The 23,234-nt window shown below is 44.5% G+C and overlaps 1 protein-coding gene across 1 annotated transcript in view; it reads left to right on the top strand.

The window, feature by feature from the left end:
- The first annotated feature begins 9,615 nt into the window (after window positions 1-9,615).
- LIFR (leukemia inhibitory factor receptor alpha) overlaps window positions 9,616-23,234 on the top strand; it is a 40,310-nt gene continuing 26,691 nt past the window's right edge. Inside the window, exons 1-5 of the mRNA XM_004678105.2 lie at window positions 9,616-9,755; window positions 11,288-11,393; window positions 12,899-13,026; window positions 16,175-16,338; window positions 21,324-21,498. Of these exons, the coding sequence (XP_004678162.1) occupies window positions 9,620-9,755; window positions 11,288-11,393; window positions 12,899-13,026; window positions 16,175-16,338; window positions 21,324-21,498 (709 nt within the window). The 5' untranslated portion in view covers window positions 9,616-9,619. The remainder of the gene's footprint in view (window positions 9,756-11,287; window positions 11,394-12,898; window positions 13,027-16,174; window positions 16,339-21,323; window positions 21,499-23,234) is intronic.

The following is a 23,234-nucleotide window of genomic DNA, read 5'->3' as shown; positions in this document are numbered from 1 at the left end:
TAGTTCCTGCCTGATATAAACCGTATGTGATATCTGAAGAGTATATTTACGAGTTTTGTATCCTCATGCTAGATTTAGCTAAAATCCAGCATTTCAACCACACAGAATTATTAAATAATATTTAGAGCTGTGAGGACAGTTTTGCTGCATGTATATAAAAAATCCTCCAGAAATTTAAGCCATTATTGTCATTTTACTCATAAATTGTGGTGTTTTTTTTTTTTAAATAGCAAACAGGTACATTTAAAACCATGTCACTTAGCTTTCTCTTCAGAACATAAGCAACTGAATGTCACCAATATATTTTCAGTCCTCACCGAAGACTACTGGAGTGGATTTTTGTTCATTTCACTAGTGATTATGCTGTGTATATGAAGCCATCCTAAATGCAAGTGTGTTGTAAAGACAAATCTCTGCTCTCAGGAGTTTAGGATGAGTAGGCAAACAGGGTGGGAGAAAGGGAAGGATTAATCCCCATTATACCTGGCAAGCTGTGCTCCTTGCTGCAGGTGGTGAGACAGTGGGGGGGAGGGGTTGTGGGGAGAGCGGGGACAGATGTCAGAGCCCAGCAGGCGCAGACCTGGGGGTGGCGTCCAAGTTTGGACCTGTGTCCAGCTGTGGGTGGGACAGTCTCCTGCTGTCTGACCTGGACTTGAAGGCTAGAGAGGGTTGTGCTGCCTGGGCAGGCACATGCCTAGAAGACAGGTGGTGTGAGCCCTGGCTGGAGGCCACAGGTGAAATTAGCAGAGACTTGAATGTCTTCTGTAGAGATGATGATGAGCTCAACAGAGGAAGTGGAAATGGGGGAGAGGAAGGATAGAGGGGAGAATCAAGGACTGTCCTGAAAGTGTAAAACTGGTGAGTCGGAGGAAGGGTAAAGGAGGGGAAGAGTCAAGGGTGTCCCCTGGTGCGAGGGCCAGACGGCACCAGTGCCATGAACAGGGGCTGGGGCTCGAGGGAGCCGCTGTGGAAGTTCAGGCGAGCTCAGTGGTAAGGAGTTTTGGAGAAATCTTTGACATATCTTAAGCCATAGGTAGCATTGCAATATGCTGTCACTGCCCGCCCCAGGGATCTCATTTGAGTAGATTTTTGTAGATAAGCAACACTCTGCCATGTAGATGGAAAACCTGTGTCTGAGAAGAAACCAATCCTCGAGATACATATTTGTAAGTTTGCTGTGAGAGATAATAGTTAATAGGCAGCGAGATAATGTAACAGGGTGGTCCTTAGGAAAAAGGGAAGTTCCAGGTTTCCTGCCCCACCCAGAAGGAGGGTGGAGCTGAGCAGAGAAAAAGGAGAGAAGAGAAGGGGAAGAAAGAATGAAGCAGGGTGGAGAACAAGACGGAGACCTAAGGAAGCTACATGGAGCAGCGAGCATGTGATGAAGAAACCGGGTTTGTTTCCTGGCCCTGGACTGGTTAAGGCAGATGTGGGTGAGAGACCTGTAGGGAGGTGACTACGGCAGTGTTTATATTGATTTTGATTTTGCTCTTTTCCTCCCAGATTTGTCTGGCCATTTCTGACCCTTTTCCATGGGTCTCGGTCAGAGGTGCTTTAGTTTTGTGGCGGCTTTCAGGCCTTGCTTTGGGCCAATCCCTTTTGGGTTGACTTTTGCCCACGAGGGGAGGGGTCATTTCAGGTGTTTGATTTAGAAGTTATATTCTTTGTGTTCCGTGTTGTATATTTACTGTATTAACGTCCCTTTTCATTAAAGTTTTATATGTTTTGTCTTGTTGCGGCGGACGGCTGAACCCACTTAGAGCAGGCAGGTTTTTGGGGCTTCAGGGGTGTCCCTCTCCCCCTGTCCTCTAACAGAATTGGGGTGCCCATTAACAGATTTTGTCCTGTAACAGATTTGGTGCCCTATAACAATAACACCGTTCAGGGAGGGGACTCGGGGTGCAGAGCGGTGGCTGAAGGAGCCCCACCAAGCAAGCAGAAGAGAAATGGGATCCGGTTGGCACTTGAGGTGCGTGCGGGAAGGACAGGGTTGTTTGGTTAATGGTGGGGCATGCGGTGGCCTTCGAGGTGTGGACTGACTCAGTGTGGACCAAAGGTAATTTTTTTTTTTTAAGATTTATTTGTTTATTTATACAGAACTGGGGTACAGGCCAGAGATGCGGAGGGTGAGAGGCTTCACCAGAGACAGAGTGGGGAGCAGAACAGGCAGATCGACGAAGTACACTGCTGAGGGGAGCAGCGGGCGGGTCAGGAGAGGTCTGCCACACCATGTGGTCACCTCCGGGGCAGGCAGGGATCGAACTCATGTGGAAGTGGCTTTAGCTTCTCAGTGCTGTACTTTAACCTGCTGCGTCACCAGGGAGGGCCGCAAAGGTAATTTTTTATGGATTAAAGTTTAAAATGTTAAAAGCCTTAATAATGCTCTTGAAGACAATGCGGGTGTCAGTTTACATAATCTTGGTGCAAAGTTTATGGTCAGAAACCATAAAAGTCAAAGTTGAGAAATCTGACTTAATCAAAATCAAATTTAGACCTTACTGGAAAGTAAGAAAGCAAACTGGGAAATGTATTTTCAGCATGTAATGCAGAATTAATATAATATGGATGGTTAGTGACAAGTTAATGCTGGTTTGTGGGTGGGGGGCGCCTCCAGGCTTTGCAGTGCTTTGGGTAATCGTGAAGCCTAACACTTGGAGCACGCAGTGTGGACATACTTGCACTATGGGACTTGTTTCCACCAGCCGCTTAGCGTTTGCGTGTCTGCTCGGTGCCAGGCACGGGGCTGGGGCGTGGGGGTCTCCATGAACAGAGACAGCATTTCCTCTGGGGAGCTGACTGTCTGCTGGGGAGTGGCGTGGGGGGAATGGAGCAGTGTTAGCGGAACTCCTGCAAGGGGCCAGGCGGTGACTACTGCAGGCCTTGCAGGTGTGCGAATTTTGCGGGAGCTGCAGATTCTGCTCACAGGCAATACGTGAGGGATGACTCGCCTGTGTCTTGGTGAAACGTTATTTAAAAGCGGAGTGGGGTGGGGTGTGGGACATAGTTGGTGCCTCCCCTTAGGAGAGATATAATTACAGTGTTGTGGAAACAGGAGAGGGAACATCTAGCCCTCTGGGGGATCCAGGACAGCATTGATGCCGGAGAAGCTTTTCCTAGCTCCCCTAGGGGTTTCCCAGGTGACTTGAGGAGGGCAGAACGTGAAGAGGGTTCTCCAGGCAGAAGGGAAACTATGTGCAATGAGAAGGAGTCACCAAGGGACATGCAGCTCGGAGAAAGGCGTCAGTGTCCTGTCCGTGTGAACTGGACCGTGGAGTAGGGCTCAGGCCTCCTCCTGGGCTGAACTCCAAGATCATATGTCATTTTTGTCATCTCTTTTGTTTTCTGTTTTCTATATCATTTGTGTGTGAGTGAATCACATTCTTTTTTTTTTTATGTATTTATACGTACAAGAGCTGGGGTACAGGCTGGAGGAGCGGGAGGTGAGAGGCTGCACCAGAGACAGGTGGGGAACAGAAAAAGCAGATGTAATGAAATACACTGTTGAGGGGAATGGTGGGCGGGACAGGAGGTCTGCTACCTGCTACGTGGGTCACCTCCCGGGTGGTGGTAGAACACACGTGCTGCAGTGTTGCAGATAGCTTCATAGTGCTGCAGATTAACCCCTTGGGCCACACGAAGGGCCCGGTGAATCACATTCTTCAGTAGCCTCAAGGAAATCGAAGGTATTGCATGTCTTTTGAGATCTGGAAAGTCTTCATAAAATGTATCTTGTCCTTTCATTTGGTTGGTATCTTAGCTGAGGCTGGAAGTTACTAAGTATGAAAACAATTTTCACTCAGATTTGAGAAGGTGTTTTCTTGAGCTTTGGTCTCCTGTTCTCCCAGAGTCTGCTCTGGGCATGTGCTGTCACCATCTCTGTGTGACAGCAGAGACTCTGTCCAGTTCAAGGGCAAGTCACAAGGTCCTGATGTCCCTGTGCTGCGCTCACTTGCGAGCTTGGTGTGACCTGCCCCTCCCTGGAAGCTCTTCAGATCGTTGTCCTTGTTCTGGTACTTTCAGAGTCTTTGAGGACTATTTTTGAGCTGAACACATGTGTTGGTAATTGTGTCTGTCTTAGCTGTTGCGGTCCTCTTCATCAATCTCTCTAAAACACAGTTTCCTTTAATCTGCCTTCTGGCAGTCTTCCTCACTGTCTGCCCAAAAGGCGCTTCCCAGCCCAGCAGGCTTGCATTTCCGTAGGTCAGGCTTGGCTCTCAGTTTGGCTCTCGTTTTACTGAAATCCCTTCACTCCCCTCTGTAAGACAGTACAAAGCACATGCTCCTGCAAAAGGGAAAGAATGGGGCACTTCAGCGTTTGTGTGGGTGGGAAAAGGGGAGCTGGTGCGGACAGGGGGATGGAATGAGAGAACAGTCACTGGCCATATTTTTTACACAGTTTTTTTTTAAGGTTTCCTAGTTGAAAACAGCCAAGAAAGACTCGATAAGAACAGAAATCATGAGTTTTGACGCTGTTTACTCTCCACTTGCCCCTGTAGATCCAGTGACCTGCTCAGACGTTTACTTTGCCTCTGTTAAGTGTCTTTTCTTGAGTCAGTGTTTCAGCTTCTTCAGTGCGTGAATGACTGGGAGTTACTTCACCATAGCGATAAAGAAAAACGGGTTGAGGTAAACAGTGCTGCTTCTTCCTCCTCGGTCCTCTCGCGGCATTTCTTAACTCCATCCAGGGCTTCAGCAGCCTCTGGCATAGGGTAGAGCTGCTTGCAAAATGCCTCCACCTGCCTCAGCCTCCACCCTCCAAAGAGTCAACAAACAGTAAATGAAACACAGCAATAGGTGCCTTCTCAGCCTTCAAGCTCTAATTCTCTCCATTCTTCCCTCATTGTCCTCAGCAGAAAGGTCCAGATCCTTGGTTGCCCAGACCTGGCATTCTCAAAACTGAGGAGGAAGCAAGCCAGAGCCCAGGGGCAGGCACCCCACTTTCACAAGAGCACCCCAAAGCTCTAGTCATTGCTGTGTCCTCTCGTTGAACTTGAGGGGCTCTGCTGGCGGCCTCTGCACTCAGGAGGCCGGGTCCTTCGCTTCCTAAGCATGAGGCCACAGGCACGCAGAAACCAGACTTTTTGCTTTGTTTTCAACAGTTTAATGAATTGACTCTACATCATCAGTTTTCTTAAACAAGGGTGTGTTTCATAAGGCGTTTTGAGTCCTTTGGCATAATTGAGCATACACACAGCCCTGGGCAGGATACAGTTAGGAGTAGCTACTTTGGATTTTTTTTTTAAATGTGACTAGGGTGCTTCTATTTACAAATTCGAGCATCCCATAGAAAACCCCAGATATCTCACGTGTCCTCAACAATTAGAAAATCTGCAAGCTGGGGCCTACTGCTGCCCTCTGGGACTCACCAGGTGAGTTCCTGTTTGTACCTTTCTGGATACTTTATTACTTGTCTGACCCCTCTGGGCATTTGCATTTGAATTTATATTCTGTTGCTGCCAAGATAGCTCTCCTAATTTTGAAAAATCAGTCCTCCAAATTACGCAAAAAAAAAATTTTTTTCTCCTCTAAAGTGTTTCGTCCCAACTTCTGTGACCGGCTGCAAGAAAGAAAGACGGGAGGCAGAAAGGCTGAGCAGTTTATTGCTCTCGGACAGCAACTGAGACAGAACCCCAGAGTAGGGTCCGCAGCTACTGCCACCCTATAGGGGGGAAGGGTCTCTTATATAGACTTTAAACTAAAATTCCAAAGGGGTGATTCATCACTATGTCCCTTGATGTAAGGCCCAGTTTGTTATCACCTTTATCTAGTGCCATCGTGGATGCAAGACCCTGTTTTAATTGGATGCAAGGCCCGATTTATTACTGCCTTATCACCTTTGGATGCAAGGCCCGATTTATTACTGCCCTTATCCAGTCCCTCAGTAAATCTCCGCATTTGGTCACTCCCAACATAAAGAACAAGACACAGGTGATGCAAGGGGTTTAAGCGCAGCACTATGAAGCTACCCACAGCCATTGCGTTAGTTTGATCCCCGGCCAGAGGGGACTGTGCCCACATGGCACACCCACTGCTCCTCCCGCAGTGTAGTTCAGTCAGTCTACCTGTTCTGCTCCCCATTCTGTCTCTGGTGAACCCTCTCACGTCCTGCACCTCTGGCCTGAACCCCAGCTCTTGAAGGCATAAATAAATCTTAAAAAAAAAAAAAAAAAGAACAAGACACAGAAAAACAAGTTCTGACAATGATTCCATCAGAAGGGAACAGAGACGAGTTTCTTTTTCTCCCCGAAAGTGTGCTGGAGGGTGCTCGGCCCGCAGGTGAGCCCATTTGACAGTCTTGTTCAGGAGAGCCACTTGTGTGGCAGGCACAGTATCGCACGGCCCTACTGGTGTGCTTCAGATTTCCAGCGTGAATGTCTGTGTCACCCGTCCTAGTTCCAGGTTGGCAGGTGATGGAGACACTTCCTGAGAGGCTTCAGAGCGTCCCTGGGCCCCCACTCTGTAGCTGCTGACCTCAGGGGCTCCCCTGATCTGTGGCCATGGCTGGAGCTGGCCACTGTGGTGCAGGGCCAGCATATTGCCGCCTGACTTGGGAGATGGGTCCTGCGGACCCCGTAGTGTTTGCGCGGTGCTGCAGCGGCCGAGGCTGCTACTGAAGGATTAAGTGCTTTGCCCTCCGTCCTCTTAGCAACGGAGCCGGACTGGGCATCTGCATCCACCTCACCCGCCCAGAGCTGCTCCTCACAGCCTGCTCGGTCCCTCTTACCACTCAGGGGACACAGTTCTCTTCCCTGGAACAGCAATAAGCCTGTAGCGAGGGGCTCTCACCTCAGGACAGTGTGAGCCGGTAAGTGAATAGGGTTTGTATACTTAGCCATGGTTTGGCCATGTTGGGTCCTTTATCAGTTATTTCTCTGCGTGCTGTGTACGTGTGTCCTTTTAGAACTGCCCTGCTGGACACTCCAGGGCTACAGATCCAGCCTAATAGCCCTGGTACTGACTAGGGAATTCTCACCCAGAAAATAGCTAGACACTTGACGTGGGTGCTCGCGCCTCGTGTATGTTTGGTTGTGATTGTTGAGCTACTCGGGATCCCTCTCCTGGTTTTCAGCACTCGGCAGTAGCCAACAAGAGACCTTGCCGTCTGCTCACTGAGCCGCAGCTGGCGGGCTCCTGTCCTTCCAAGTCCCTGCTTCTCACACCTTCTATTTTCTGTTTGGCTTTCGTTTGCTTTTTCTGAAAGAAATATTTCAGTTGTCTTTAAAGCATTTTATTATCCGCTAATGTACTTGACTAATAAGAGCGTTTTTATTTCTGATTGTACTTTTTCTTCACATCCTCCTCTCGTTTCATGGCCATGCGTGTTTGCTCTGAGAATACTATTTATAGGTGGTTTGTGTTTGTTTGCTTTTTCATTTTCCTTTTCCCACATTATTCCTGTTTCCTCTGGGAGTCTTGTTTTTTTTTTTTTCTTTTTCTTTTTTTCCCTTTCAGGGATCCTTTTTATCCTGAATTTCTCTTCATAGTTTACACTTCTCTTACATGTTTTGTGATTCTTGGTCTGTTTAATTTTGAACTTTTCATTTAAAAGCGAAGCAGCGTTAGGCTTGCCAAGGTGTTTGCTGCACAGGTCCACTGGGGCACTGGTACAGGCTCCGCTCCGGCCCAACGCCCCGAAGGAGGCCCTGGCACAGCAGGTCCCGTGAGGGTTCTGTCTCCAGTGAATGTGACGCTGTGTTTACGCTACTGCACGTAGCCTGTTAAGTGCGTAGTAGCTTCGTGTCTAAACAAAACAGTGCACACACCAGGCCAGCCAGAGTGAGCACGTGCTTGGAGACCAGCTCAGCTCTGGGTGGCTGCACACCTTCGGTGCACAGAAGCCCAGTCGCTGCCAGGGTGCTGCAGTGAACTGCAGTGAAAGTTCAACCTGCACCTTGAAACGCCTGGCCAGCTCATCACTCACTTGGCAGGAGTGGACAGAACGGCACGACGGTGGAGTCCCTCAGCACAGCGGCAAAGACGTCCTGCTGATGCCTGGACTGACGCCGCTGCTCTGGTCTCCTTGGCCACTTTTTCATGACCTCAGGGAGATCCTCTCTTTTCTGAAGCAGAGGCACATCTGGGCTGACTTTAACTTCAGCCCCACAAAGCACTGCTCCTTCGTGCTCGCAAGAGGCTTGCGGTGGTACCATTGTCCCCCACTGCTGGGTTCCCCCTGGTGTCGTCACCTCCCTGCTACCTTCCTGCCTGCATCTCCCACAACATACACACACACACACACACACACACACACACAGCAATTCCGTGCACTTGGCACCACCTCAAGTATTCAGCATATACTTATACATGCAATTTTCACGGTATACTTGGGAGGAAAATAAAAGTTATCCCCTCTTTACAGATGAGGAAGCTGAAGCCCAGAGAGTAAGGTCACACAGTAACTGGCAGAGCTGGGATTCAGAGCTAGTCTTTGCTTCTCCCCAGGGACTTCCCTGAGTGTAATGCACCGGTGAGACACCCCCTCCCCCAGCTCAGAACAGACCCGTCATGTGCGCCTCCCCATGTCAGTTGGAAGACTCCCTCCTCGCCACTGATATTCTTGCTTGTGCAGTGGTATCTCTGCTTCTTCTCCTTGTAGTCCCCCTTCATACAGCAGCTAGAGAAATCTTCCTAAAATTGCACACTGGATCATGATGAAAACATTTCAGCGACTTCTAATCTCAACCCCATTAAACTCCAAAGCCTTTGGATGGCGTGAGGCCCCGTGTGATCCTTCCAGCCCTCCTGCTGGCAAGCTCGTCCCTGTGAAGGGCTTCTGCCCTTGGTCTCGCTCGCTTTCACCTGGTCTCATCAGTCAGGGTCAGCTCAAGTAACAGCCCTGCTGCACGGACACACTCTTGAGCAGACTGACTTATTCTAGCCTCGGAAGTGCATATGGGGGCCTTAAGTTTCTTGTTTGTTTATGTGCCTGTGTCTCCCAGTGAGGGTAGGGGCTCAGACTCTCCCTCTTGCCCTGTTTTCACTGCTGCTGGTACACATTTTCACTTTCACCAGAAATTTGGAACCTTTTGTCTGCCAATGGGCTCTTCCCGCTGTAGCCTTTATGGTGTTGGTTAGATTTCAGGTAGCCGTGTTTTCTTTGCAGTGTTTCTAATCACATCCATCAACTTTCATACTGTTTCTTACTCTCTTTTTCCCTCTCCTTATACTGTCTGAATTTATATTCAGTAGAAACTTTATACCTCAGTTGTAAATGCATGAGACAGCCATTTCTGACTTGTGCTTGTTGGAAATAAGTGGCTGTAAATTTCACACCATGCGGATCACACTAAACAGTCACTCCAGGCATCACTTCAGATTGCCCCAAATTAAGCTTTATGCAACTGTGTTTTTGTATTCTAGTAGTATTTGAGAGTTGATAAACGTATCCTATTCAACTTGGAGCCTGTCACTTGGAAACTAACCCTTGAAATGGACCCCTGAAGCGAGGCAGCATTGTCAGCCTGCTCTGGTCTGCATCAGGCAGCTTGGGGGGGGGGGGGAACCACGCTGTATAGTTCCTTGTCTCTCCACCGCCTTTTCCACGATGATGCAGACACTGGAAGGCACGTGTTTGGGTAACTTGAGCATCGTTTGAAATTCTTCTCACCTAGGGCTGACGATGGACATCTCCTCATGTCTGAGACGGCCATTCCGGATGGTGGGCACTAAAAGGATGATGGCTTCGAATTTCCGGTGGCTCCTGTCAGCATTTATCCTTCTGTATTTAATGAAGCCAGTAAATAGCCATAGAATGGGTAAGTGCATCAGCGTCGCAGAGAATGAACCATCAAAGTGTTGTTATCATTTTGATTTTGAAGTGACTGTCAGTCAGGTCTTTGTGTGCCCAAAATCTTGGTTACCCTTTTTCTGTGTATTTTTGGTGTCTTCTGAAAGGCTTTTAAAGATAGATCTCAGTAAGTACTGTACCCCTATTTAAGGAAATTAGGTATAATTTACAAAGAGAAAAATTCACCCTCTTGGAGTGAAGCTTGGAGTCTTGACAGATGCATTCTGCAAGGTAACCACCAGCACAAATAAGATGCAGAGTGGTCCTGCCCAGAAAGAGTCCCCGGAGCACCTGTCACCTGCCCCTTCTGTCCCCGCCAACACTGAGCTGTTTTCTCTCTCTATGATTTTGCCTTTCAGAATGTCATCTAATGAAATCTGAGTGTCTTTCTTTAATAATATGTCGTATTCTTCTTACTTAACCATGTCAGAATATTTTATAGATATCACCTAGCTTGTCTGTATAAAGAATGTTATCATTGCTCTATCATAGAATAGTTTGTGCATTATTTCAGTAATTGAAGAGATCTTTTTTTTTTCCCACCAAGATCACTTTTAAATAATTTTTAGTTTGATTACTGGTGATTTCTGATATAAATGCTTCTAGTAGTTTTGTTTTCATTTTACATAAATAGTTTTCTAATTTATTGCTGTAGTGAATGTTATGCCAGCCAAATGTGAACATTAGAGGAAAAAGAAAAGCTTTTTTCATACATATTTTTATAGAGTCTGAGGTGGCGTACCTATTTAAATGGAATATTTTCCCCCTTGTTCCTCTCTTCTCTCTTTTTGTTTTATTTTATTTATTTATTTTTTCTTTGCCCTTCACATCTGAACTACTTGTTAATTTTGATTGTTCAGGCCCACATAAAATACATATTGTTCAGAAACGCATGTAAACTTATTACTATATAAACTTCAAATGTTCTGTAAAAATCTAAAGTTTGGTATTGAGATTTCTGCGCAGATGGCGGCCGGGTACATGAAGCAGGCGTGAGGGGAGTGTGGAGAAGCTGTGCTGTGAGCCTGGAGGCCAGAGTGGTTACCCAGGGTTACTTGTTTCTTTTTTTGCAAAGGGACTAGTGGAGGTTAAAATTCTCCCAGGCCCTTTCCTGGCTTCATCCCTGAATCTGCGTGCACAGTTACTCCCTCTATTTGCCTTAATCGCCTGCAGGTGGAGTTTTGAAGGGCAAGCGGGGGTGAGGGGGTGAGAAGGGTTCTCAGGCTTATCCCGAAAGAGTCTAGCTGTTGCCCCTGTTCATCAGCCTACTCGCTCGGTGTTTTCAGACAAGCAGCACAACGAGCTAGAAAGCCAGTCTTCTCCGTTGATGTCGGCTTCTTTCTGCATCTCTGCATCAAGACCACGGGCCCTGTGCAGACACATGCTTGTACTTATGGCTGAAAACAGGGACTTTTTGAACCTGTTTACAGGGCGTTGAAAATATTCATGCCGTGTGTGTGTGTGTGTGTGTGTGTGTGTGTGTTGTTTCTTCTTCTCCAGGGACTTTTCATGAATTAAAGTGTGTAACTCACAATTTGCAAGTATGGGACTGTTCCTGGAAAGCAGCAGGCCATGGTGCTGCCTATGAAGTTTGCGTTGAAAACAGGTAAGGGAACTCCTTTATCAGCTGCAACTGAAAGAATAAAAGGTTCTTGCTCTGTAATTTTAGAGCATAAAGATTGAATTTTGTAACTTCTTACATGAAATGTTAAATATTTCCCCTCTGTTTTCTGAAAAGTCTGAATCATATCATTCAGGATGAAACAAACCCTTCATTGGCCAAAACTTTGATTCATTTATTATATGAGGAGTCAGGAAGTAATGTGCTGTGTAGCAAGTGGGTCTCAAACCAGTGTCTCAGGATGTCAGTTAAGTTTAAATTCTGACTGTGCTAGCAAAAGTATCTGTACGTAAGCACTGACTTGCATGTAGACAGTCAGTTACAGGCTGCCACGGCTATTTATGACCACCTCTCAGCTGTGTTCCGGCTGGGTCCACTTTTTGAAGAGAATGCTTGGGGACTGTTGCGTCTGAATTCCAGAAAGTAGGAACGGAGGCAGAGTTTTTGTAAAGAAGCCTTCTGAGAAGTCCCACACAGCACCTCTGTTTCTGTCTCATTGGCCAGATGTAGTCAAGTGGCCAGACTGAGCTGCCAGAGGCTGGCCCTGTGTCCTCCTAGCTGGATGGTTGTGTGAGGTACCACACACGCAGATAAAATTTGGGTTGTTATTGAGCAAAAGGGGGAATGCAGGCCCTCCCTGGTGGTGCAGCAGGGTTAAGCACAGCACTAAGAAGCTAAAGCCACTTCTTCATGTGTTCCATCTCTGCCTTGGAGGTGACCCACATGGCGCGGCAGACCTCTCCTGACCCGCCCGCTGCTCCCCTCAGCAGTGTACTTCATCAGTAGGCCTGTTCTGCTCCCCACTCTGTCTCTGGTGAATCCTCTCACCAACCCTGCACCTCTGGCCTGTACCTCGGTTCTGTATGCACAAATAAATAAATCTTAAAAAAAAAAAAAGGCGGTGGTGTGGGGGATGGACATTAAGAGGGAGGCAGCTGTCCAGTAGTGCTGGTATAAATTGACAGGAAGTGTCTGCCGGCTCTCAGGTCTTCCCCAGCTGGCTAACATTTACTGGATTTTGTTGTAAGTGTCAACCCATGTATGAGTCATTGTGAGTTTGGTGCATTGCATAGACAACCTCCAAATCTTAGTTCCTTTCTTTCGGGTTGTGTTCCAAGCCAGTGCTCGGCTAGCTTGACTGTCACCTGCCCTATGGGGCCCCGGACTGAGGGCCCAGCCTGTGGCACAGCAGAGCGTGTGCATAGAGCGCAGACAGAGGCCAGCACTTCCGTGCAGAACAAGCAGATATACTAAAACACACTGCTGAGGGGGTGGGTGGGGGGGGGAGTGGTTGTGGTCTGCCACACAGTGTGGGTCAGCTCCCTGGCCAGGGATCGAACTCAAGCTGCAGTAGCTACAGACAGCTTCATACTGCTGCACTTAACCCATTGTGCCACGAGGTGCCCACTGTATGTTCTGTTAACCAGGTTTTTATAAAAACTGCACTATCATTTTATCGACTAAATAAAGTTCAACTTTTTATATTGCAGGCCACGTTCTTGTTACCAGTCGGAGAAAACAAACGTCAAGATCCCAGCTCTTCCACCTGGTGACCATGAAATAACGATAAAACATGGAAGTTCTATGAATAAATTCCTATTCAGTGAAAAAAACGTTTGTAAGTATTCAAAAGGAAAATTGATTTTAAAGTAATTCAGGAGAGTCTTTGTTAGTATTGTGGTGCTTTAAAGTTGGCAGAAATTTACCATTCTTTTGAGTTTGTTGTTACAATAATTCTTTCGTTTGCCCAGCAACCGTGCTGGTGAGCACGGCCAAGGTTAAGAAGGGAGCAAGCTGGTCCTCCAGTCTGTCCCAGTAGATGCCACAGGGGCAGGGGTCCTTCCCACAGTGGGGTCCTCCTGTCTTCCCCACTTGGCCTCATGGACTCCTGAGCCCCTTTCAGAATCTCAGATGCCCTCTGCTCTAGGGAGGAGAAGTATCTCTGGCTACCCTTCCCTAGAAAGGAGCCCCGTTCCATTCTTAACATTCCCATAGGCCATCTGTATTTCTCACGTTGCCTTCATAGGTGTTTACCGTGGCCTCCACAAGAAAAGTAGGTCTCACACGTTCAGGAACTTTGTCCTCTGCACGAGCACCCAGCCTGTGCCTGGCACGCAGGGGGCATCTTCTTTGCATGTGCCAATTGTTGGCAGGATATGAGACAAGTTGAGAGGAAGCGGGAGGCAAAGCAGGTGGATAGAGATGAAGATTTTGCTGTACAGCAGAATCTTAAATGCTCAGCAGTCTTGAGTCTTCCAATGCAAGTTTGTTGGCTCCTAACAGCTATCGACGGGGCATCATAATATTGTAATGACTGTTATGGGAATGACTCCTTTAAAGTAAAAGAAAGAAGATGCAATTACCTTGGTGATCTGTCCCATTTCATGGACAGGATGCATGCTTGTTGTCTGAGAACATTTTGAAAATACAACAAAGGGGCTCTGGAGGAACTTAGAAGCTATCCCATTTTCTGGCCAGAGTGTTGTCCAGTGAGTTAATACTTCAGGCCATCTTTCATGATAAAGGGAGCAGCCATGTGTGTTACTTTCCTTCTTAGTTTATGGAGATCCCTTGAAGATGTTTTGTTCTGATCAGCATGATCCAAATACCTACTGAAAAATTACTGTTAACTCTTAGATTTATTTTCTGTGCATATATATATAAACAATAAGACTCATATTACTGTATAGCCTGCGTAGCAGAAGACAGATTTTAAAGTTATCTAAAGAAATCTGTATCATCTTTATAGGCTGTAGAATATTCCACTAAATTTAGGTGCCGTAATTACCTTAAGGGATTGATTATTAACACTGAGATTTTTATTTCCAGTTTTAGTGTATAAATTTCTTAAAATAACCTGAAAAAAATAGATCTCACTGATGGGAGAGAGTAAAGAACAGTAGGGATCCTGGAAGAGAGCTGAGAGAAGTCCCATCTTTGCATGTTGTCAAGCAGAGAGCATGATGGTGAGGGGGAGAGATCTAACTTAAAAAAAAATAAGGCTTTGATATCATTTCTTTCTGAGACATTCCTATTTTCTAGAAAGCCAGTTAACCTTGGACTCAAGTATTTCTTTTAGCTAGAAAGAAATGCTGCTGGCAGTTCATGGGCACTTAGGAAAACTTCCCATGTATGCTGTGAAGTTAGAAGAAAGGGGGGAGTGACAGGGAGTTTAATCCTTTCATTTGTGACTACAGTTATTATTGTCTTCAACTTGAAATATTGTCTGCGGCTTGTGTTTTGAGGAGTAGCCCACTGCTGTTTAGATAAAATCTAAATAGTGTGGACTTTTCAGGGAGGCAAACATTTTAATGAATGAGTGTTGCCTCAGTAAAAGTAGTCCATTTTTCATCATTTCAAGTTACTTCGTGACATCTTGAAACATTTGAAGCAGAAACCACCTACTTGGAAGCCTTCACTCTGTGGTCACACGGTCACCTTCAACTTTCCCGCTCCTGACACTATAAATCAGCATCTTGCTCTTTGTTACTTTATTCTTTTTCTTTTTTTTTTTTAAAGCAATATCTCACCTAAAGCTTATCCTATGAAGTGTCCACCACTGTCTTCACATAACTCTGTAACTTCTGACTTTTAGTTTAGACCTTAAATCCACATTGCAGTTTCTTTTACAGCTCTGAGCAATTCACCAAAATCCAGTGTAGAGCACACACGGTCAGCAAATTTCAGTAAAACTTACAAGACCTTATTTTTACATTCCAGTGCGAACTGACTTGTCTTCCCCTTTGGCTGCTTTATGTCTCTGAGTTTGCTGTTGTTTGTCCATTTACACTCAGCAGGATTCCCTGGCTTCCGTGGCCATGACTCGGACTTGTCCCGTCTTCCCTCGGCCCTCTGCAGGTGTCTCCACTGACAGACGCTCCTCCCTGCCCACACAGCCAGGCTTCTGCATCTCTTCACAGTGGCCTCTCATTTCTTTTTGCTTTTTTTCTGCTGCTCTCCAGGCCAGAAATAAGGAACTCGTGTGTTTTTCCGTTTTCATTACACTAAACCTTCATGCCTGATTTTGTCCTTTGTCTCCCATGTACGAAGTCGTGATCTGTGTCCTGCTCACTCTGGCCAGATTTTCCATAGCACCCTCCGACTTGATGGCCTGATATCTTGACTTGGTGCGGCTGCCCTGTGCCCACCACCGTGGCACTCGCCTTCCTCAGGTCTGCGCCATCCCTCAGGGCGGTCCCTGAGCTCCTGCCTGCTGCCTTCCTGCTCAGCCGTAGGCCTGGGCCGCTCCTGTTGCCGTCCCTGACGTGTGTGACCGGTGCCTCCCTCATCACCCCTCACGTGGGTGACATTACACCCCCGAGCACGAAGGGGGTCTGACAGGAGGGATGGAAAGGAAAGGCTGTAGAGCAACACAGAAAACTTGATCACAGCGGCGTCTCCGCAACTGCTGTCTTAGCCTTGCTTAAGAGTGGAAACTTCCATTCCACTCTGATATCACCTGCATGCGGGACCTGGAGGACCTGGCTGTCCCCTTGCTGTTTGTCTTAGAAGATGGATTATGGCTTTGAAACAACCGGCTGATGAAGTACTTTTCTCACATTTTCTGATGAATCCCTGGGAGCCGCTTATACAAATGAGTGTTTATAGTCTCTTGATTCAGTAACAGGTTTCAGAGTTTGTTTTCAGTATTTGCTATTTTTTGATCAAGAGGGAATGGAATTTAAAATCAGGTGATTCGCGGAGTCACAATAGAAAAACTTATTACTGAATTTACTAAGTGTTATCTTTTATTTTCGTTTTTGAAGACTTCATTCCGGATACTCCAGAGATCTTGAATTTGTCTGCTGATTTCCCAACTTCCACGTTACACCTAAAGTGGAATGACAAAGGTTCTGCTTATCTACACCCCTCAAACATCATCTGGGAAATTAAAATTCTACATAAAGAAAAAATGGAAGTCATTAAACTAGTAAGTTTAAACAAAAGCAGATTTTTGTCCTATAGCATAAAATGAATAACTTTTGTAAAGAAAAATTTAAGGTAGCATCATTGAATCAGAGTTATTAAGGACATAAGTCAGACAGCCTTTCAAAGTTCATTAAAAACTATATGCTATGACTCAAAAGCCACTTTATTACTAATGTGTAATCACTCTAGGAAGTCATACTATCACTCACACAGTAAATTTTTCTATGCATTTTTTGCATATATGAAATAAAAGTATACATATATATATATATACTTGTTTTTTAAAAGATTTATTTATTCATGCAGAGAGAACTGAACTACAGGCCAGAGGCTCAGGGGCTCTAAGAGGCGTCACCAGAGACAGAGTGGGGAGCAGAACAGGCAGGTGGACGAAGCACACGGCTGAGGGGAGCAGTGGGCGGGTCAGGAGAGGTCTGCCTCACTGTGTGGGTCACCTCCGGGGTAGGCAGTGTTTGAACTCATGCTGAAGTGGCTTTAGCTTCTTAGTGTTGTGCTTTAACCCACTGCGCCACAGGGAGGCCTCCCATATACATACTTTTATATAATTTAGTTTACTATATTTTATCTAACTACTATTATAAACATTAAACATAAAAATAAACATATTTAGCCATAATAACCTCTGAGGAATTCTGTATAATTCTGTGTTTCAGTTTGTTTACATCTGAGAAAAAGTGCTCTTATATTTACTACACCCTATTTTCCCTCTCATTTTTTAAATCCTGCTTATGAGTGGCTTCTTCATGCTTTCTCTTTGGTTAGCTTTTTGTCCTAAGGGACAACGAGTGATAGTAATAAAAAGTTTAAACAGTAAGTGGTAACTAATTACCCCTGTCTTTTACTTTACTTCCCCTTAGTGGATTTGAGATAGGTTAACAGATTTAAGAATTACGAGGACTAGCTCATGGTTTTACAATTTATTTGCATAGGCTCAAAGATAAGATAGTAAATGTTATACATAGAATTATTCTGTACTTCATAGCTTCCGTCTTACGTTTCTTTTTGATAACTTACATCTTACATTCTGAAAGCAATCACAGCTGTTGCATTGGCATAGACGGGGCTGCACCATTCCCGACGCTGTTGGAAAGCTCCCCAGTTCATTCTTTGCACTGTCAAAGTAACAGGTCCCATGAGCAGGCAACATTCTCCTGCCATTTTACAGATAAAGGTAGAGTCACAGGCAGACTTCACGTGGTGGAGCCAGGACTGGGGCCCAGGCTGCTGCTTCCAACACACACACGCACACGTTTCCGCTCTTTATCCTCTGTTCCTGTTGCATGCAGTATAGACACTGCCCACAGCTGAACCATGTAGTGTATCCTTTTCTTACTTTATTTTCTCTCTCTCTCTCTCTCGTTCTTTTTTTTTAGCTTTATTTATTCGATCCAGAATTCTCTGTAAGTAGTTTAAATCTCATGCCAGAATGTTGAAATATAATCGGTCTTTTATCTTTGTGACAAAATCTGAGGAGTCTTTTCTGACTCACTGCCCAACTCTTATAAGGCCTCTTGTGGATCCTGACAAATTTGGGCAGTATACAATGTAGTAAATAGCTGGGGATTCTTGGGCCAGACATGTCTCAGGAGCTCCAGTATCTTCAGCTCCAGCGATCTATCCCAAGACTTCAAGGGATTAATACCTAAGTATCCCTGTAACTCTTTTGAGAAAAACTTTGGCATCTTTTGGCACATTTATTAGGAAGCTATGTTCAAGAGGTTCACGTTACTGAACAGTATTCTGTTCACACATTTCTTGTAATGGGTCCTCTTTTTCCTAAATTCCCTGACTTTTACTTCATCATTTTATTGAGAGTAGATACTCTATTAGTCATTTGCTGAGTATTGTAAAAAGTCTCCTATCAACAATAGTTAGCTTATAGAGTTTATTTAAAATATTTAAATTAATAAGAAGACATTAAAAAGATTGTCACATGAAGTTATTGAGAAGATGAAGAACATTTGGAGCTTCATATACTACTAGTAAGAATATAAAGTACTTCTTTAAATACATTGAAACAACATTTCCTAAAATAATATTATTCTGTATTCATTCATGATTCCTAGTTAGACTGGTGTAGAACTCTTGGCTAGGAAACTTTCTCACATTTTGAAGGCATTATGCTATTTCTTTAAGAAAAAAATAGACTAATATTTATGCATACAGAACTGGGGTGCAGACCAGAGGGCCAGAGTTGCAGGGGCAGTGAGAGGATTCACCAGAGACAGAGTGGGGAGCAGAACAGGCAGGTCAACTAAGTACATTGCTGAGGGGAGCAGCAGGTGAGACAGGAGAGGTCTGCCACTTGTTTTCTTTATGTGGATTTAACTTCATCTCTTCTACTAGATAGTTGGTGGGTCTCTTTCATTTTGAAAACATTACTCAAGGTGAGAAATTTTCTTATTTTTCTGATTTGCTCCTCTCCGTTTTCTCCCTTTTTTTCTTAGTAACTCTGTTACTAGAAATTGCACCTTCCATATATACTGGTTCTTTTTCTTATCTTTCCTATTTTCCTTTTTTTTTTTAGTCTGTTTTCTGAGAAATTTTCCTAAACTTTATCTTTCAGTGCTGCTACTGAACTTCTGTCAACATATTTTGATTTACACTAGATCCCATTTTTGTCCTGTATTTTTAAAAAACATGTCCTGTTCTTGTTTCAAAGTTGCAGTATCCTTTCTTATATCCGAGGGTGTTGATGTTTTAAAAATTTTTTCCCCTGTGTAATCTGTTTCTTAGGTTGTTGTCTTATTTCCTTTAACTCAACCTCTGGATTCATATTAGCAGATTTTCTCCACTTTCTGGTCATCCTGGTTGCATGAGTAGATCTTTAAAAAAAAATTGAATTAGACATTCATTTGCCTAGATAATAGTTGTTGATTGGGTTTTCATTACAGGGTGATGGTGCTTGATTACCTACTTGAAAAACTCTTTATTATTTATTTATTTATTTATTTATTTATTTATTTATTTATTTATTTATTTTTTTATCTTAACCTTTCCCTGTGCCCAGAAAAGTTGATGAACTTGCTAGTCAGTAATTTGGGAGCTGAGCAGGCAAAGAAAGAAACTTTTAGAAAGGGTAGGGCAGCAACACATATTGTTGCTCTCATATTTAGCATTCACGATTCTTTTCAGATTGCACATATGTATTAAAATCCAGAGGTATTTGGGCCCTCCCTGGTGGCGCAGTGGGTTAAAGCACTGCACTAAGACGCTAAACCCACTTCCGCATGAGTTCGATCCCCGCCTGCCACCGGAGGTGACCACATGGCACGGCAGACCTCCCCTGACCCGCCCGCTGCTCCCCTCAGCAGTGTACTTCATCGATCTTTCTGTTCTTCTCCCCACTCTGTCCCTGGTGAATCCTTTCACCCTCTGCATCTCTGGCCTGTACCCCAATTCTGTATGAACAAATAAATAAATCTTTAAAAAAAAATCCAGAGGTATTTTATTTTTCCAGAACATAAGTAATCCAGAGAAGTATTCTGCTAAAATGAAAAAGAATAGTGACTTGATAGCCAGGTTTAATAGGGCATGCGGGTATCCAGTTTACCTTCAGACAAATTCAGTCCTCCCATTTGCACTTTCACTGGCTCTTTCCAGAACCTGGCACAGCTGCCTGCTGAGTCCTTTGACATTGCTGTGGTAGGAGTCAGGCTGCTTCCGGAAACTCCCTGAGATTTTCTAAGGTCTTCTAAGTTAATCACCATTGTCCACCTGTGTGTAGCTTCTAAAATGTTACTGTTAGTGTTCCTTTGCTAATTTTTTTTTTAAGGTTTATTTTTATTTACTTGTGCATACAGAACTGTGGTACAGGCCGGCGGCTCAGGGGAGGCGAGAGGCTTCACCAGAGACAGAGCGGGGAGCAGAACAGGCAGATCTACGAAGCACACTGCTGAGGGGAGCAGCGGGCGGGTCGGGAGAGGTCTGCCTCGCCCTGTGGATCTCCTCTGGGGCCGACGGGAATCGAACTCACATGGAAGTGGCTTAAGCTTCTCAGTGCTGTGCTTTAACCCGCTGTGCCACCAGGGAGGGCCCTTCTCTTATTTTTTTATCCCTGTCTATCTAGTGTGTTAGAGGGATTCCAGGAGGTGAGAGGGAAGGAGATATGTGTATTTAAGCTGTTGTCTTAGAACATATATCTCAAGGTCTCTTTGGCAGATCCATAATATTGTGTTGAAATTCAATGTCCATTTCTCACAATCTAAATAAATATGTTATACTATAATCTGCATACTTAAAAGAAAAAATTGAAGTTTATATAATAGTTAAATTTAAAAAGAAGTTCAAAGCATAATTAATTTTGTTCAGACACCCCTCGCTCTTACTTGACTGCTTTAGAGGTACAAGTCATTAATCCTTTTCTCCATGAAAATGGAAATCAGGGGCCCTCCCTGGTGGCGCTGCTGGTTAAAGCACAGCACAAAGAAGCTTAAGCCACTTCTGCATGAGTTTGATCCCTGCCCCAGAGGTGATCCACATGGCGCAGCAGACCTCTCCTGACCCGCTCACTGCTCCCCTCAGCAGTGTAGTTCGTCAATCTGCCTGTTCTGCTCCTGACTCTGTCTCACCCTCCACATCTCTGGCCTATACCCCAGTTCTGTATGAATAAATAAATAAATCTTTTAAAAAAAAGGAAAGTGGAAAATCAGTAGGCAATGGTACATTTTCTTCTGAGCTGCGTTGACTATTGTGAAGCAACAACATCTTGTATAGTAACGAAGTAGAGTCTAAAGTTGAAGAAAGTAAATATGATCAGATCGCGAATAATACTATTACTCTCCTGTGGTGCCTCATGCAAAACTGTGAGGTCCTTGTACAAAAAAAAAAACACACCTTTAGCTCACTTAGCTGATGATTGATTGTGTGTGGCCTATTGTGTTTTTGTTTTTGTTTTAATTTTAAAAGAAAGCAAAACATATCACGACTTGGAAATAAAAATCTTTGTCTGTGTTCAATTTTTAGATGACCCACAACACAACTCTGACAGGGAAAGACACAGTTCACCACTGGAGCTGGACCTCGGAGCTGCCCTTGGAGTGTGCCACCCACTACGTGGGGATTAGGTGCTATGTTGACGATCGTCATTTCTCTGGTCATAAACAGTGGAGTCACTGGAGCCCACTGAAGAACGTTTCCTGTGAGTTTTTACTTAAAGTGAACTTTCGTCTCAAGTGAATTAGATTAGCCTTTCTTAAGGGTGATACTTAGCTTCAGCTTTCAGTTCTCTGAATTCCATGACCATTTGAAGATCACCTGTTGATCCTCTAAGGTTCCCCCACCCCAGAGGATTTTAACTTTAGGTGTGTGACAGGCCTCAGGAATTGGGATTTTTAAAGAACTTCCTGAGTGATTGAATAAATATGCAGGTGTGAAAACCGCTATGGTAGGTAGGCACTGAAAAACATTTAAAGGTTGTAGGTCAGTGGTAACAAGTTGAGGTCTGTATTTTTACAAAATGGTCTGCAGTTTCTTACCCACAGAGCAGACCCTTGTGGATATTTTCAGTTATTGCTGAGCGCATGGGACGCTGCACAGGCACCAGAATTCACTTGGACCTTTAATAAAACTCATGTGCTGCTACAATGCTGGCAGTGTGAGGGGAGCCTGGAAAATTGTTGACAGTTAAACGAAGTCCTCAGAAAGTCTGGTAATCATGTAGATAATCGACTCCAGTGATAATATGGGAGAAATGAATCCGAGAAAGGAAGGACTGGAAGCAGGTCAATAAATAAAGAGAATCTTGTGGAAGTTGGGCAAAAGCCAATGAAGTCAGGTTTATAAATGAAATGGGGAGGAAGGTATGAAAACACCAAAGAGACAGAATTAGAACTAGTGACTGTATTTGGTGTGTGAGAATTTAAGCCAAAGCACAGTTTGAGAAGCTGGGTAGTTGCCAATGCAACTAAGACAGAAAATATATGAGCAAATTAGGTGGGAAAGATGATTTTCCTTTTTAATATGTTGAACTTGAGGTATTTATGAAGTGTCTGGGTAGTGATGCCTAGTCGGCAGTTAGAAATACAGGTTTGGCATCCAAGTGAGTAGTTGGACTAAAGCTATGCATTGAGTATTATTGACATTGTGTGATATGCAAAGAAAACAGTATCCAAGGACTGAGAAATTATAGGCGTTGGAACCCAGGAGAGAATGGAGTTTTGAGAAGAAGGCTGCAGGCAGCCAGAGGGAAGGGTCACTGAGAGGCGCCTGAGTGGTTAGACTAGAGAGAAGCCAGCTAGCAATGAATAGTAACTAGGTTGAGAGAAGGCAAGAGGTAATAAAAAAAGAGACGCTATTTAGGAGAGCAAGCCAAGGTGTGCCTTTAATCAGCAGAGATTAGGGATAAAAAAAGATTGCTTTTTAAGATGTGCACTACTTAAATGTATGTTAGGCCAAAGGAAAAAAGAGTTTCCCTAATATTTAGACTCAATTCAAAGATACGGAATGATGTAATGAGTAATATTTTGTGTGTGAATTTTTCACATATGAATTTAACCCATTTAATTTGAACCTTGGAACTTCTTAGCCCTCAGCCCAGGACCTTAGATACTGGCTTCCGATTTTCCCTCTGCTCCCCGACCATCTCCTATCTTCAGTAAATAGACGACCCACATTTTTTTTTTTTTTTTTAGATTTAACATTATTTACTATTTACATATCAAAGAATTGATACACGTTTTTAGAAAACAGTGTTGACAGTTGTGTTTGTCAAAGGCTGTGGCAATGTTTCCTTTTTTGTTGTTTTTTATTTACTTTTTTATTATTTTTTTTTATTAAAAAGTTTATTTTTACATCATTTTGCACATTTTTTTTTCATCTCAATTGTAATCCCCACGGGTTTCCCATCACCAAATCACCCCTGTGCCACCACCATAG

Source organism: Condylura cristata, unplaced genomic scaffold (assembly GCF_000260355.1).
Source record: "Condylura cristata isolate star-nosed mole 26May11 unplaced genomic scaffold, ConCri1.0 scaffold00007, whole genome shotgun sequence".
NCBI lineage: Eukaryota > Metazoa > Chordata > Mammalia > Eulipotyphla > Talpidae > Condylura > Condylura cristata.
Note: the sequence above shows the minus strand (reverse complement) of the source record. Positions and strands in the feature narration are given on the sequence as shown.